A 16,925-nucleotide genomic window follows, 5' to 3' on the forward strand; every position below is an offset into this window, starting at 1 on the left:
GATGCCTGTGAGCATCTGACCTCCCCCCAGAGGTAGCCTTTTCCCTATGCCCCTATTAATATGCAACATTTTAAATGTCATTTAACAACACAACTTTACAAGTTAGCATGTATAACACATGGTGATATTTTTTGCATTGAAGTTGTTGTTCATGACCCCTGTTCCTGTATTCTTCCAAATGATTTTAAACAACTAACAACAACATCAACATGTTGTTTAAGACACTGTTTTAGAGAGGGAAAAAAGGAACGTAGTGATCACAATTCAAGTTAAGTTTTTATGATAAGTAATAAGTAGAAACCAAGCCAAGTCTAGTGATTTTTTTTTAGCAGTCAAAATTGTTAATTTTTATTTGGTGGTGGGATTTGGGGATGGGGATGGCCTGGAAAGTTTCACTAAGTAGGCGATATTTTTAGAAAACAAGGTTTGGAAGGACCAGGGCATTCTAGGTGGTGAAAGTGGTAGAGGCAGAATCACAAAGAAGTAGATTTTATTCAGTTGGTGACAGTTCCAGTGGGTCTTAGCTTCCATATTTAGGAATCTGGGCTTTATTGTTAATTAATTAAAAAAAAAAGCCAAACCAACTGCCTTGAGCCACTTATGACTCAGACGAACTGCTGCCTAATGTTTTTAAGCCTGGAAATCTTCACAGAGCAGAAAGCTCATCTTTATCCTTCACAGCCCCTGGTAGGTTCCAATGAGAGACCATGCAGTTCGTAGGCTGCTGTGTCACTCACTAAGTACCGGAACTCCATATTGCTGATACATAGCTCTACTCATGTGTGAATAATCTTTTCCCAAGAATCAACACAAAGCTGCTTCCTATGCCAAACTTTTCCAAACAGCGGTACCCATTTCTAATATCAATTTTTCGCTCTCCCCTTTGTACTGTCCTTGCCTTTGAGTTCTGCAATTCACTGTCTCAAAGAATTCATGAATTGACAAGGAAAAGACTCGTCAGGTGGTGGAAGCTGGTGGGTCAGGCATCAGTCTACTGGAGGACCCTCCTGACACGTGGTTGCAGGGCCTGACAAAGCAGAACTCAAGTCAGGTCAGGCAACAGAAGTCCTGTGAACCAGATACAAGATCCAGAGTAAGATGGAGCTTTTCCAGAGCACTCACAGTGAGACATAACCTTCCTCCAAGGGGGCAACTCACTTTAACAGGGTGATAGATAAAGGGTGTGTACAGTTGAAGTCACCCTAATCCTTTCTCGTTAGCATGACAGACACTCACTCAAAATGGGAAAAGAAACTAGGATTTACACCAAATACCAAATGAAGGACCTACTAGAACAGAGGTTCTCAACCTTCCTAGTGCTGTGACCCTTATATACAGTTCCTCATGTGGTGCTGACCTCCCCCCAACCATATAATTATTTTTGTTGCTACTTCATAACTAATTTTGCTACTGTAATGAATTGGGCGACCCCTGTGAAAGGGTCCTTCGGCTTCGAAGGGGTCGGGAACCACTTTACTAGAAGGACCACTTTAAGAAATTGATTGCTTCAATTGTCAAGGTAAAATATGGAATGAATTCTGTAGCACAGGCTAACTCTTTACAGTGGTAGAAAGCCCCATTTTTCTCCCTCAGAGCAGCTAATAAAGTGATTTAACCCCCCACACAACATACGGTACTAACTTACCCATGAAATTATGAGATAACTGCATATAAAATTTATAATCATTAACACACATTGGCAATAACTGGGTTTGCTGAATTGAAAGGGTTTCTTGGGCTGGTCAGTATGACAATCTACTGCATTGTTTGTCTTTCATTTGATGCTTTCTAAGAACATTTTGACTATGTTTATATTTCTGAAGTAATGCTTTCATGAATGAAACGGGGTTTAATGGGATCAATATTCTTTATGTTGTCAAATTGACATGTATTTGTAGAGGTAGATACACCACACAGAATTTTGAGATTAGAAGGCGTAGAAGAAAATGAATTTGGTTATCTATTTGTTCATTAAATGGATAAAAGTCAGCATAAATGGTAGTAAACTGTCATTTTCAGTGAAGAAATCAAAATGCATGAAAATTACACGTACCATATATCTAGTGTTAAGTAGGTCTCGTTTTTGCCTCCTAAAAGAAGCAGCAAATAGATTTATTTCACCAATAGATAGTTTATGAATTGTTGATTTTGAAGTATGAGTCTAGGAATTCCTGGGAAGGAAATTCATTGCCAGAAATTAAGTCCTTGGAAGCTAGTTTTAGAAACTATATGTGATAAAGGTTGGTTTCCAAGATGGGTTAGCTGTATCATAGTCATTTTTAGTGAATGTCTGTAGAATTTGTGGAGTATATTTATAGTTACATTCTTGATAAAGTTATAAACTACAAAATAACAAAGAATTAAGTTTAATTGATGTATTGATAGAAGAATAGATTATTTTTTAGTTGGAATTTTCAACATGAGACACGAAGAATTAAAAGATGGTGGTAATTGACGAGTCAGCCCCCTATCGTGGTCTGTTCTGGGCAGGTGGGCACCTTATTACACTTAGACTTCCATTGGACTCTCGTCCTGAGAGGTCACTTCGCTTATTTCATTACTCAAAAATATCAAAACCATAAACTTACTGTATGCTGTTACTGTTTATGACTCTTTAGTTGAGACTCAAATCTTGCCTGTTGTTGCAGTGAGGTTTCATACTTAATTATTGTATTTTCTAGGGCATGCATTTCTTTCGGTCCTAAGAATCGTTCCATTGGAGCTGCAGCTAAAAGCCAGGTAGATGGTTTTTAATGTATTATATTTTAATTATATACTCTTTAGTGACAGTAATTATGTTAACATGCTGTGTAACCATCGCCACTGTCTGTTTTGTTTAAAAAATGGTTTTCTTTGGTTTGTCCATCTAAACAATCAATGACTATTGTGCTAACTTAAATACCTGGCAGGATTATATCCTGGGTCTGTGTGAAAATGGTGTGGGACTAACTATACCAGGGGCAGACCTCCTCTAACTGTACCAGGTCAGAAAGGATCAAGAGTCACAACCCAAGGCTGATGATGAGGCATGGGTCGGAGATGCCTCCAGCTTCCAACCTTTTTTAAAAAAACAATTCTGACACACTTCATCCCCTTGGGCTTGATAATTCATTCCAGTGCTAAACAGAACCTAGGGACAATGCTCATCATTACAGGGTTTGTTAAAGAAGTAATTCAGGATCAGAAATAACTCACTATACAGTTACTCACTTAGGACACCTTCTCAGGGTGCTGACCAAGCACACCCTTTTAGTCCTTAGCCTATCAGACCCATGGACCCTTGGCCTCTGTCTCTCTTGGTCAAGTTGCCAGCAAGTCTTGACCTGAAGGCATTTCCTGGTCTCAAACTGAACTACACTAACTACCTGGAAGTACCTTATTCTGCCTGCAAACCTGAGCGTGCTCTCTTTCTCTGTCTAGTCTGGGAAGCTTCCTGTTCTTTCTAGTTCTGTTGCCACTTCTGCTTTGCGGATGCTTCTTTCGGTGTCTGTGTGACAGTTCTGTCTCTTGGTCCAAGGATGTTCCCCTTGCAGGAATCTTGGTTCCAAAGGACATTGTTCATTCCTGCCTCTCATTTTTTCATGGTCCTGATATAGCCCTTTTCTGCCTCTGGGATGGCTCATTTTAAGCCTAGCAGAATGTCAAAACTGGCCAATTGCCCTGTCGGTTCCTTATGCTTGAATTACACTTCCACAGTAGTGCTGTGTACCTTATTTACACTTTCATTGTTTACATTAGCAAGTTATCCAATTCCCTTCCAATCATTTGGTGAACTTCATTGAGACTATGGCTAGAAGACACATGCTGAGTAATTCCCTCTACCACTTTATGTAACTGATGGGACAGATAGATGATCCCTCGGTATTACAATTATTATTCTTTAAAATAGCAAGAGCTATATTATTTGTTCCATGTAGCTAGCTGAAATGAATTGGTCCCATGCTTGTTTGAGAAGACTGGCTTGTTACTTGATACATAATGCTACATTTATATCTGTCTTAATCCCCAAATAAAAACCAATGTACTGATGCAAATGATGGAGGTCAATGGAGACCGAAAGCCCATCTGTAGACAATTGGACATTCCTTCACAGAAGGGTCACAAAGAAGAAATGAGTCAGCCAGGGTGCAGTATAGCACTGACGGAACACACACATTCCTCCAGTTTTAATGCTTTCATCCTCCCACGATCACAAATCCAGCTAGACTGGAGCGTATACACTAGTACAGATAGTGCTCAACACTTGGAATCCAGGACAGGTAAACCTCTGAGGAACAGTAATGGGGAGTAGTGATACTGTGAGGAGAGAGGGGGCGGGGAGTGTGGGGAAGAAGGGAGAGAAACCGGGAACTGACTACAACGATAGATACTTAACTCCTGGGAGACAGTGGACAGTAAGTAAGATATGAAAATAATAATTTATAATTATTTTCGGGTCCACAAAGGTAGGGTGGGAAGGAAAAGAGAGGTGATACCAAGGGTTCAAGTAGAAAGAAAATGTTTTGAGAATGATGATGGCATCAAATGTACAAATGAGCTTGATACATATGGATTGTTGTAAGATCTGTCAAGAGCCCCAGTAAAATGATTTATTAATAAAAATGTCTGCCTTAGTGGGCCTTTCTAGTATTTAGTCAGTGTTTATAAATTTGATCTTGTTGATCAAGTTTCTTAAGGAAAGAAAGCACACTTCTAGAAGCTCATTAAAGAACTTAACCATTAATTTACACCATAAACCAGTAACCTGAGAGAACCCAGAGCAGCTGAACGCTTAGGAAGTCTTTTGGTTATTCATTAATTAATTCATTCATTTGTCCGTCCATCCATTTATTTATTTTCCCCCTGTTCCCCTAATCTTTTCGTTTTAAAAAAACAAACAAAAAACTGTTGGTTTGAATGCCTGAGACCACTGGTCTGGAGTACTGTGTAGAGTGAATGTCTGCCTCTTCTGTACCAGGGAGAGTTTAAATCACTTGTTTGGGTAAAATATATGAGTTTGAGTGTTTGCCTGATTTTTCTATGTAGTCAAACCATTTCAATATCCAAACAGTTCAAGATACTTCAGGAAGCCAGTAGATAGCAAGTACAGGTCTATTCTAATAAGTCTTTGCTTTTAAAATTCCAGTGAATTCCTCCTGTTTTTAAACTTGCTTTATTATTGACAACAGCTATATTCTATACTGGCTGTCCAGTTGTAGGTTGACAGAGTTAAGCCGAGTTCTGCTTGGCAGCTTGCTGAAGGTAGGACCTGATTTTAGAGGCTCCTGATGATTTTATAAGAGGACTTCGGTGTGTGCCTTTTGCAAATACAGATAAGCTCCTTCAAGGCTTCTACAGGTGCTAGGTCCCCGGACTCTGGGATTAAGAGAAGGAACCTATCCATCAAAGAACAAGTTTTAGTCTTGAAAAAAAAATTAAGATTTTTTTTGCTTACATTTCCCCCATTTTTTATTCTAGAGAGTTTGGAAAATAATCTTACAACAGTGTAAGGAATTTGAAAGCCACCCTTAAGACATTTTTGTTAATAACTTAATGTATAGCCTTTTATATTCTAAGTGCATGCTTGTGTGAGTTTCCCTTCCTGTAAAAAATTAAGATCATATTATACACAGATTTGTCTTGTCTTCTAATCATATCCATGCACAGTATTGCTTGTATGAATATACCATAGTGTATTTATTCTTTTGTTACTGACCTTCCAATTCAATATTTTTCCAATATCCTTTTGCATTTATCTTAGTGTACTTCGTATGATCTCCTCCCCCTTCCCTTTATGCTGTATTTCTGAATGAATACATGTTGCCAGATTAGCTTCTGGATTGGTTGAACCAGTATGGCTAACTTTTAAAAGCTAAATGGCCCTTTATGTAATGTTTATAGTAGAACTTTAAGAGATGAAAACACTTAGGTGTTTCACTTGACTTCATGGAGAAGTAGAAAGAGCTAGACTCTGGTCCTGGGTTTGCACCATGTGACCATATAAAGTTTGTCTGTCACGGCTCAATACTTGGGCCTGTTGGATCACCAGAAAGCATGAGTGTCCAAAGAAAACAAACTTTGATGACTTTAAAGTAATGCTAATTTAATTTGAGGCTATTGAATATTTTCCGCACTGACTAATGTTCTTTCTCTTAGGTCATATCCAATGCAAAGAACACAGTCCAAGGGTTTAAACGATTCCATGGCAGAGCATTCTCGGATCCATTTGTGGAAGCAGAAAAATCTAACCTTGCATATGATATCGTTCAGTTGCCCACTGGGTTAACAGGTATAAAGGTAAGGTCCCTAAGAGGATGTCCTACGATTGCAATGCAGTATTTTAACAGGTCAATATATCAGTACCTGATTTCAGCTTGTAGTGAAAATGCTTACAGTGGTGGAGGAAAAGTTGTTAGTAAAAGTGATCTGGCTTTTGGTGGGAGCCACAGGGCGGCAGTGTTACTAGAGGTTAGCAGGTTGGACAATGGTAAGATAATGATACTGTTGCTTTATGTTTTATTTACTAATGCGGTCTTTCAGATCTCCACTCAAATGCATATTAGTAGCTCCCAGGTTGTAAGAGATGTTCTTTTGTGGGAAACCGAGTGAGCTTTGTGGTATCAGACCTGGAGATTTCTGAGACCTCCAAAGGAGTGTGTGTGAAGTATGCAGTGAGCCTATCACACCAAAGAGCTGAGGCTGGGGGATGAGGAGGATGGGCACAGCTGTTGTTCTTGGGTGTAGAAGTGGGAAGAAGACAAGAAGGCTAGATGAACTGTGTAGCCAGAAGACGACAAATAATGGGACTAGGATCAACAGGCAGGGGTGCGGAGAGATTGTGCCAGTGGGGTTGAGAGTTCATTTGAATTGAGAAGTGAGCCATTCTGGTCCCTGGATCCAGGAGGAGGGCTAGGATCGTCACTGGGGCGTCTCCAGCAGTCATCTCTGAGCAGCTCTAATGGCATAGGAAGGGCTGGCTGGGCCCCCCGGGGCAGGGCAGTAAAAAAGGGAGGTCAGGAAATGGGTGAACCGACTGTTGGCAGACTTAGCCATAAGCATCAGAGGAGCTAAAGGTGAAAGAATGTAGAGACATTATTTGGGAAAATTTAGTCTGCATGCAAAGGTGGGCGCAGTTGATTAAGAATGAAATAGCAGGAAAGGAGGAGATAGATTTTAGAAAGAGGGTTACTGAGAGGGACTTTTTCCATTTTTAGTATCAGGCAGTAAGATGAGAAGTTGTTTCATTCTAAACCAGGATAAATTATGGTTTGAAACTAGGAAGAACCTCACTAGCACAGGGGATTAAAACCAGGCTATAAACCCTAAGAACTGCTGGTTCTAGCCCACCAGCCACTCATAGACGAAAGATGAGACAGTGTGTTTGCATACAGATTTACCGTAACAGAAACCTGTGGGGGTGGTTCTGTGCTCTTCAGTGTTCCTATGAGATGGCAGGGGGTGGGGAGTTAGGAGAAGGTGGCATTCAAGCTGAGCTGGAGAGTAATGCTTTCTGGTCTGGATTACAATTGGAGTACGTGAGCAGGTGAGATGGGGTTTCTTTTAAGTAGTCTTTCAGTGTGGAAAGTTTAATTTTCTAGCAAAATTGCACAATTTAATCTAGGAGGCACTTTATTTCAAAGTTTTATCATTTAATTCAAATATTAGTTGTACCAGGTCCGATTTTTAGGTGCTGGGGAGCAGTGGTGGGAGAAAGGTACAGGGCTTTGTCCTCCCTCGGAAACTCCAAGGGGCAGCTCCACCTTGTCCTATTGTCAATATTGACTTGATGGCAGTGGCTTGGGGGAGTGGCAGTGACCAAAGCAGACAAAAGCTCGTGCCTTCAGATTGGATTGGATTCTAGCTGGGGAGATGGATGCCAACCAAAGGAAATACAGTAAGCACAAGAAAATGCATGAAATGACTTCCAGTCTCCTTTGTTATGGAGACGGTTTGCTCTGTACAGGAAACTGTCTCAAGTCTTGTTGTTGATCACAACAGCTGGCCAAGCCCTGTGCTTGCTCCAGGGTATTAGAAAGCTGAAGCTAGCTTCTTTTAGGGTTCTCTTGAGGTAATTGTCCATGGAAGTTGTGAGGTATTGTTCTTTTGAGGCCTTTTCAATATGGAGAAATAGAAGCTAGATGCTCTTGCTGTTTTCTTACAGGTGAAATACATGGAAGAAGAACGGAATTTTACCACTGAACAAGTGACTGCCATGCTCTTGTCCAAACTGAAGGAGACAGCAGAAAGTGTTCTTAAGAAGCCTGTTGTTGATTGTGTTATTTCAGTGAGTTTGAGTTCTACTTTATTTAGGATTTGCATGAAAAAGCAAATGCATTGATTAATAATACATATATCATTGTTAAGAGTAAACCTAATTTTTATAATTTGGTGGTGGGGTATTCAAAAAGTTGTGGAAAATGGAATTGAACGCTAAAAACTTATTTCTCAACATGAACGCTGTGTCAGTCTGGCTAGACTAGAGAAACAAATCTGGGGAGACTCATGTTTAATATAAGAGCAATTGTATATTAGAAAACAGCCCAGCCCAGTTCAGATCAAGTCCATAAGTTCGATATTAGCCCGTATGTCCGATACCAATCTATAAAGTCCTCTTCAGACTCATGAAATACATGCAGTGACACTGAATGCAGGAAGATCACAGGCCAGTGGGTGGAAAGTCTTGTGGATCCAGTGGCGGTAGAAGCATCTCAGCGCTGGCTTAGGTCTCCACATGTATAATTACTTCTTGACATTCTCTTGCACATTAAACAATTTTTTAATGCATAGGGAAGTGCTATATATCAAAGAATAAATGTATATTAAGAAAACATCTCTAACCAGTCTTGATCAAGTAAGTTTGATATTAGCTTATATGTCTGATATCAGCCCATTGAATTTCTCTTTAGACTCAATCAGCACATGCAATGTGGCCAAATGCAGGAAGAGCTCAGGCTGGGGAAGGGGGTGAATGTGGCACTATGTAAAGCAGAGAGAGCGTGTATCCTGCCTCAGGAGAAAGAGAGGAAATCCCCAGAATCCTGGGCAGTGTGACCTCGTGACCTGATTGACAGGCTAGATTCCACCCCTACATTCTGTTGATCAAGTTGACATGAAATTATGTAACTACCACGTGAGGAATATTGATAATTATCAGAGTTAAGTTCCTGTTTCTGTTCTAGAGAAGAATGATGACTCTTGACATCTTTCAGGTTCCTTGTTTCTACACCGACGCAGAGAGACGGTCAGTGATGGATGCAACGCAGATCGCCGGCCTTAATTGTCTGCGATTAATGAATGAAACTACTGCAGGTAGGGGGGACTATCGATGTTCTAAAATTGTTTACAGGTGTAAGAACTTCAAACACACATACACACACACAGAACTTCAAACACAAGCTTTTTTTAGCCTTTGTTTGAAGAACTGCCATCCTTTCTTGCCACCTATGTATCACAGTGTCTTTGGACCAGGGCACTGTGAAGCATGAATCTGATCAGACCTTTCCGTGCCCCTCTAAGCACTGACGTCGGAATTTAATTGTGTGTGGCAGTGCTTTTGTTTTAAGGTGGGAGATTTAGAGGTACGGAGTACATAATGGCACTCGATTCAGATGTAGGAATTTCTGCACAGCACAGGATTAAAAGAAATGAGGGAAAATAATTTGGACAATGTGGAATTAGTTTTTTTCAAGAGTCATTGGAAACTGAAGAAGCTAAGTAAATTCTATGATTTAACTCCTTGAAGTTGCATCGTCTTTGTGGTGGGATTATGCTGAGATGGTAAAAGATTCTACCAAAAACAGTCATGCAGTTTCATTTACTACACAAAATATTTTCCCCCCACTGAAATGAATTTTAAATATATTACTTTAATGATAGCATCATTTTGAATCCTTCCCCCTCTTTTTTTATAGTCGCTCTTGCGTATGGAATTTATAAACAAGATCTTCCTGCCTTAGAAGAAAAACCAAGAAATGTAGTTTTTGTAGACATGGGACATTCTGCTTACCAAGTTTCTGTGTGTGCATTTAATAGAGGAAAACTGAAAGTAAGTATACATACATCTTCAAAATTAGTAATTTTTTCACAGGTATAAATTTGCTGTGGGCCATCTAAGTTAGATATTAGATAAAAATAGGGTTAGAACGGGCATGATATGAAGCAGAGTATAGACCCTGAGGAAAAAATTCTTATGCTCTCGAGTTTCATTTGCTCATTTGTAATATGGATAAATAGCATGTATTGTCTGATTTTTTTTTTTGTTTGTTTGGGAGGTTTTAATGTGCACCTACGAGGGCCCTTGGCAATGAGAAAGGAGCTTATCTCTTGATTTTGAAATGTGTTGTGGTGAAAAGTGGGAAGTAATAGAAGTTGGATCACCAAGAGAGAGCAGGCAAGGAGTGATGATAGCTTAGCTTCCTGGAAAGCATAAAGCTGTGGAGGAGTTGGTTTGGTACAAAGTGAAGTCTAGATTTGAATATTAATGGCAGGGCAAAGGCCAGAGAGAGACCACAGTTAAGGTTAAATCTTTCCGTTTACACTAGTTGGTAAACTAGTTGGGTTATAAGGTCCATTCTGTGTCTAGCTATGTTACTTAGAAGTTACTTGTGGACTAAGGATTTTTCAAGTGTTTGCTCTAGTTATTTGAGTTGTGTATCAGGTTCTTAGTGCCAAGGCTGAAACTGGCTACTTTCCTCTCTTGGGCATTGGTAAGGAGGGACTAGTGCATCTTAGACATTATTTTGTAAACTACATTTGGTTCCATGTTACACTGTTGGTTACAATGTTGGCCATGTAGTGGGTGTATGTTGGGCTACTAGTTGCAAGGTCAGCATTAGGAAGAAAAAAATGAAGCTTTCCGCTCTTGTTAGATTTTTTTGGTGTTAACATGCACCTGTAAGAAGATATGGATGGAGTTTAGCCTGTCAATAACCCTTTTAGCTGGAGGCTGGCCCCTCAGCCTTCACCCTCCTTTAAACGAGCTACACCGAGACCAGCATTAGCCCTTACATACAACTCTGCATCCACCGGCCAGCGATCTTCCTGCATTCTGCATCATCGCATGTGCTGCATGAGTCTGAAGAGGGGTTTATGGACTAATATTGGACTTTAGGACTTGATCTGGCCTGGAGTGTGGTGTTTGCTTCACATATAGTTAATTACTGATCTAGAGCTGTCTCAACACATGTGTGTCATTGGATTTTTCTAGTCAACCTGGCCTAACACATACTCCCATAAACAGTTAAACAGTCCCAGGAACCCACAGGGGCAGTTCTACTCAATATGAAGCAGAATTGATTCAATGGTAGAAGGGTCGAGTCACTTGTACAAAAAGAAAGCTGATTGTTAGAATGTCTAGAAAATGACAAGTTTGTGGATTTTACTCATGTAAGTGATGGATCGAGTGCAATTCTTAATATTTAAACTTTAATTTAGTCATTAATAGAATTAATTATAATTCCATTTTATGCTTTGACTTTTAAAAATAGAAGATACTGGCCATGACTTATCCTTAGCATTTGGTCAGAGTGGTGTATATTAATGACCATCTACTTTTTTCTGAATTGTCCTCTGTTTTATAATCATCTTGAATACTTGTAAATTGAATTTTAAAAAGATATTTATTCCCTCAGTTTGGGAAGCATTTATGTATGAAGCTTTTTTTTTTTTAAAAAAAAAGATAATTTTACTGGGGATTGCTTTTCATATAAATTCTTTTGAAAAGTATTTTATTGGGGGCTTTTATAGTGCTTGTAACAATCCTTACATCAGTTGTATCAAGCATATTGTACATATGTTGCCATCATTTAAAAAATTTTATTGGGGCTCGTACAACTCTTATTACAATCCATACATACATCAATTATGTAAAGCACATCTGTACATTCAGTGCCCTCATCATTCTCAAAACATTTGCTCTCCACTTAAGTCCCTGGCATCAGCTCGTCATTTTCCCCCTCCCTCCCTGTCCCTCCCTTTCTCATGAACCCTTGATAATTTATAAATTATTTTGTCATATCTTACACTGTTGGACTTCTCCCTTCACCCACCTTTCTGTTGTCCATCCCCCAGGGAGGAGGTTATATGCAGATCCCTCCAATCAGTTCCCCCTTTCCACCCCACCCTCTCTCTACCCTCCTGGTATTACCACTCTCACCACTGGTCCTGAAGGGATCATCTGTCCTGGATTCCCTGTGTTTCCAGTTCCTATATGTACCACTGTACATTCTCTGGTCTAGTCAGATTTGTAAGGTAGAATTGGGATCATGATTGTTAAGAAGGGATGGGGGAGGAAGCATTTGGGAACTAGAGGAAAGTTGTATGTTTTATTGTTGCTATACTGAACCCTGACTGACTTGTCTCCTCCCTGAGACTCTTCCATAAGGGGATGTCCAGTTGCCTACAGATGGGCTTTGGGTCTCTACTCCGTACTCCCCTTCATTCACAATTAAAGGATTTTTTTTGTTTTTTGATGACTGATACCTGATCCCTTTGACATCTTATGATCATGCAGGTTGTTGTGCTTCTTCCATGTGGACTTCGTTGCTTCTGAGCTAGATGGTCGCTTGTTTATCTTCAAGCCTTTAAGACCCCAGACACTATATCTTTTGATAGCCAGGCACCATCAGCTTTCTTCACCACATTTGCTTATACACCCACTTTGTCTTCAACGATTGTCAGGGAATGCCAGTTTAATAGAACAAAGTGTTCTTGCATTGAGGGAGTACTTGAGTCGAGGCCCCAATGTCCATCTGCTACCTTAGTAATAAACCTATAAATATATGCACATAGATCTATTTCCCCATCCTCATATATAAATATATAAATATATTTACAGATGTACATGCATTTATTTAGAGCTCTGTAAATGCTCTTTGCCTCCTAGCTCTTTCCTCTATTTCCCTTGACTTCCCTCTTGTCCACTATCATGCCCAGCCTTCATTGGGGTTTCAGTGATTCCTCTTGGTTACATTACCCTTGGTCATGCCTTACCAGGCCTCCCACACCCTCCTCACTGATTTTGGATCACTTGTTCTCTTGTCCCTGGGTTTGTTAACACCGCTTCCTTTCCACTGACCTCCCCTTCTCTCATGTTGTATGATGCTTAAATACCAATCTTAGTACTAAATATTTTGGTGTATTTCATTCTAGAAAGTTAAATTGGTATCGCTATTGTTCTGGGCCCTACTTTTTCTGGTTAACATATTCATAAGACTCTCCCAACCCTTAGCATTCTTTTTTTTTTTTTTTAACATTAAAACTTTTGTCAGTAAACCATGATGAAGCTTAGAACTGGATCACCTGGCCCTTTCTCTTCTTATCTCCTCCCAGTTCAAAATGCTTGCATCGCTTAATAGCCAACATTCTCTTAGATCTGCAGTTGGGCTCAACACATTCAAGTCTCAACACAATCTTCTTTGCTGTTTTAGCCTTCTTCCGGAAAATTGGCCTCGTCTGCTCACCATAGCCACTCTGCTTCCTGTCATATCGTCGCTTTCCCTGGGCACACAGAGAGTCTTTGCCCTTCTTGTACGGGGTCACTGTGGGGTTGGTGCGTGCCACACTTCTTACAGAGAGTCCTGCGGGTTTGAGGGCGTGCACCTTGGTTGCGGGAGCGCCACCAGCACGAAGCAAGCAGCCCTAGCCTTCTTCAAGGAGCTTGCCATGCTGGGTTATTTCCTCATAGGAACAGTCTAACAGACATACTTCTTTTTCCTTCTTAAAATGGAATCTGATGACATCTGGTTTGCTATAGATTTGGAAAATAGATACCTCAAGCTAGTGAACACCTTTGCTAATAATGGAAACAGATGGTGAATTGATGCCTTAGCATTTTTCCTAGTGAGAAACGTCAAAGACCAAAGACACTGACAATACTCACAGTTTGGTGATAGCAGCAACCCCAGGACCATGTACATGACAAAAGTATACATGTTTTACAGTTAACTGTGATCCTTGTGAAGCGATTCTGAATCCGGCTTTTGACTAGAATAGCTAAAGTGAATGGACAAAAAGAAGTAAAAGAACTGAACAAAGACTTCAGAGGGTGACCTGAGAAGATAAAGTATTATTATTGTTGTCATGACATGTGCAAGACCTGGAAATCACAGGGCAAGACCATGCTGTAGGTTTCTCAAATGGAAAGAGCTGAAGAAAACAATTTAAGCCTCCTGTTGCAATAATAAAGGATTCTATGGGCTACACAGGAAACACTAAAGGAAGGTGGAAGGGTTGTAGAGAATTGATGTATCACAAAGAATTAGTTGGTGGTCAGCTGTTTCTAGAAGTAGTATGTGCTCAAGAACTGATGTATTGAGGGAAGAAATTAAAGGTGTACTTAAGCAAAATAAAATGAGAAAAAACACCAGGAATTGCTGTAATACCAATTGAGATGCTTCAAGAACCCTGTGCAATTCTGGGACCCCTAATTTTTCTGTCACTTGTCATATGCAATGGAATGGGGCAGCTACTACCTTGCCAGTCTTTTAGAAGAGACCCGTGTTTGTGCCCATTCTAGAAAAAGGTGATCCAACAGAATGAAAATTATCACACAGTATTACTGGTACCACATACAAACAATATTTTGCTGAAGATAATTAAAAAGTAGTTGAAATAGTACATCAACAGAAACCGCCAGAAATTAAAGTTGGATTCAAAAGATGTCATAGATCAAAAACTGTCATCCCTTATAGCAGGTGAATCTTGGCCAACAGCAGAGCATGCCAGAAAGATACTTTATATGAGTCCTTAAAAAAAAATCATTTTATCGAGTCTTTTAACAATCCATATATCAATTGTATCAATCACATTTGTGCATTTGTTGCCATCATTTTCAAAGCATTTTCTCCCTATTTGAGCCCTTGATATCAGATCATTTTCCCCTCCCTCCCCCCCCCCCCATTGTGAACTCTTGGTAATTATAATTTATGATTTTCATATCTTACACTGGTTGCTGTAACCCTTCACCCAGTTTGTTTTTTATAGCCCTCAGGGTGATCAGTTCCCCCTTTCCCCCACCTTCTCCTTTCCCTTCCCCTCATATTGCTACTCATATTACTGTTCTGGAGGGTTTAGCTGTCCTGGATTCTGTGTGTTGAGAGCTCTTACCTGTACCAATGTACACGCTCCGTCTTAGGAGGATTTGTAACGTACAACTGGGTCATTTTTGGGGGGTGGAGGATGGGTGGTTGGAGGGGGAGAAAGCATGTAAGAATTAGAGGAATGTTATGTGTTTCGTTGGTGCTATATACTTCACCCTGGTTTGGTCGTCCCTTGTGAACCTTCTGTGAGGGGATGCCACTTGTCTACAGATGGGCGTTGGGCCTCCATCTGACCCTCATTCTCATTGCTATGATTGTTTTGGATGCTTACCTGTGTCTTACTGGCTATGCAAAGTATTGTACTGTAGATTTTAACAAATTGTAGTTAATATTGAATTCCAAAACAATTGAGCTCATGCAGAACCTTGCAAGAAAGTAATTTGAACAGAACCAGGGGATACTTAACAAAAACCAGGCTGACTTTCATTAAGTCGATGCCAACTCATAGTGAACCTGGATGACAGGATAGAAATGCCCCGAAATGGTAACTCTTGGGAATAGAAAGCCCCATCTGTCTCTCAAGGGGTACTCCAAAAATAACCCCCCAAAAGCAATTCCCCAATGTCAAGTCAATTCTGACCCAATAGGACAGAGAGGACTTCCCTTGTGGTTTCCAGGGCAGTTGACTTCATGGGAGTTGCCTCAGTCATCGCTCTCGAGTGGCTGGTGCCTGTCCTATTGCTGATCCTGCAGCTCGCGTCCCCTCGTAGCCACACCACCACCACGGCTGGTTAGCAGGGGTCCTCGAGTTTAAAATCCAGGAAAGACGTGCATCAGGGTTATATTCTTTTACAAGACATATTCGGTTGATGTCCTGAGCAAGAAGTTGGAGAAGATGACTGAAAAAGAACATGCTGTTAGGATGGGAGAAAACCTGTGTTTCGCAGATGACACAACCTTGCTTAATATAAGTGAAGAATACTTAAAGCACTTACTGGGGAAGAACCAAGACTACAGCTTTCAGTGTGGATTCATATAACTTCATTAATGTAAAGCCCACATCCTTACAAATGTACCATCATGTAGTGCAACGTGATGACATACTGATGTCAAGGATTTCATTGTTCTAGTATGTACAGTTACCACTACAGAAGTAGCAGTCAAGAAATCATGGCGATGTATTGCACTGGGCAAATTTGTAAAAGGCCTGCCTCTTTAAGTGTTTAAAAGCAAAAAGTACAGCTGTCACTATAAGGCCTTAGCCTCTCTTGACCCAAGCTGTGGTATTTTTGGTTTCTTCTCATACACGTGAAGCTCGACAATGAATTGATGTCTTTGATTCGTATTTTCAAAGATTATTGCATAAACTGGATCGCCAGAAAATCTCGCCTATATAATTGGAGAATAGTAGCTGAGTGCTTCTTCCTAAGAAAGAATGTGGCTGCACTTGTTTTGGTGGCTTTGGATGTGCTGTCAGGAGAGACCAGCCCATGAAGAACACCGTGCTTGGTTGAGTTCAGTGCCAGCGAAAAGACTCTTGATGAGATTAGTTGTAACAGTGTGCTCTGGCGTGATTGTGGAATGTAGGCAGGTTGGTTCAGCATTTACCAGTAACGTACATGATTGAGATTAACTTCTATGCTTGATTTTTCAGATGTATTTGTTATTTGGGATAGTAGGCAGGTAAAACATTTTTGGATTAAGGAGATCTGGTTTTGAATTCTCGTCTGACAGCTCATTAGCTTTTTATATTCTGCTAGACTTGCAGCAGTATCTTTAAGTTGGAAATTACTATGACGATTTTCAGTGTGCTTAAAGAAAAGATTACATGACATGAGTACATGGCCTTTGATAAAAGAAACAAACCACTTTGTCCTCTTCTTAAAAAATGAACAATTTCTCAGTTAA

General features: G+C 40.2%; 1 protein-coding gene and 1 pseudogene across 1 annotated transcript in view; one reads left to right on the forward strand and one right to left on the reverse strand.

Annotated features, from left to right (window-relative positions):
• Positions 1 to 16,925, forward strand: part of HSPA4 (heat shock protein family A (Hsp70) member 4) — a 51,574-nt gene that overhangs the window by 12,204 nt on the left and 22,445 nt on the right. The window contains exons 2-6 of the mRNA XM_075541542.1: positions 2,682 to 2,739; positions 6,136 to 6,276; positions 8,141 to 8,263; positions 9,189 to 9,288; positions 9,891 to 10,024. Of these exons, the coding sequence (XP_075397657.1) occupies positions 2,682 to 2,739; positions 6,136 to 6,276; positions 8,141 to 8,263; positions 9,189 to 9,288; positions 9,891 to 10,024 (556 nt within the window). The remainder of the gene's footprint in view (positions 1 to 2,681; positions 2,740 to 6,135; positions 6,277 to 8,140; positions 8,264 to 9,188; positions 9,289 to 9,890; positions 10,025 to 16,925) is intronic.
• Positions 13,244 to 16,638, reverse strand: LOC142438839 (large ribosomal subunit protein eL42-like; annotated as a pseudogene).

Source organism: Tenrec ecaudatus, chromosome 2 (assembly GCF_050624435.1).
Source record: "Tenrec ecaudatus isolate mTenEca1 chromosome 2, mTenEca1.hap1, whole genome shotgun sequence".
NCBI lineage: Eukaryota > Metazoa > Chordata > Mammalia > Afrosoricida > Tenrecidae > Tenrec > Tenrec ecaudatus.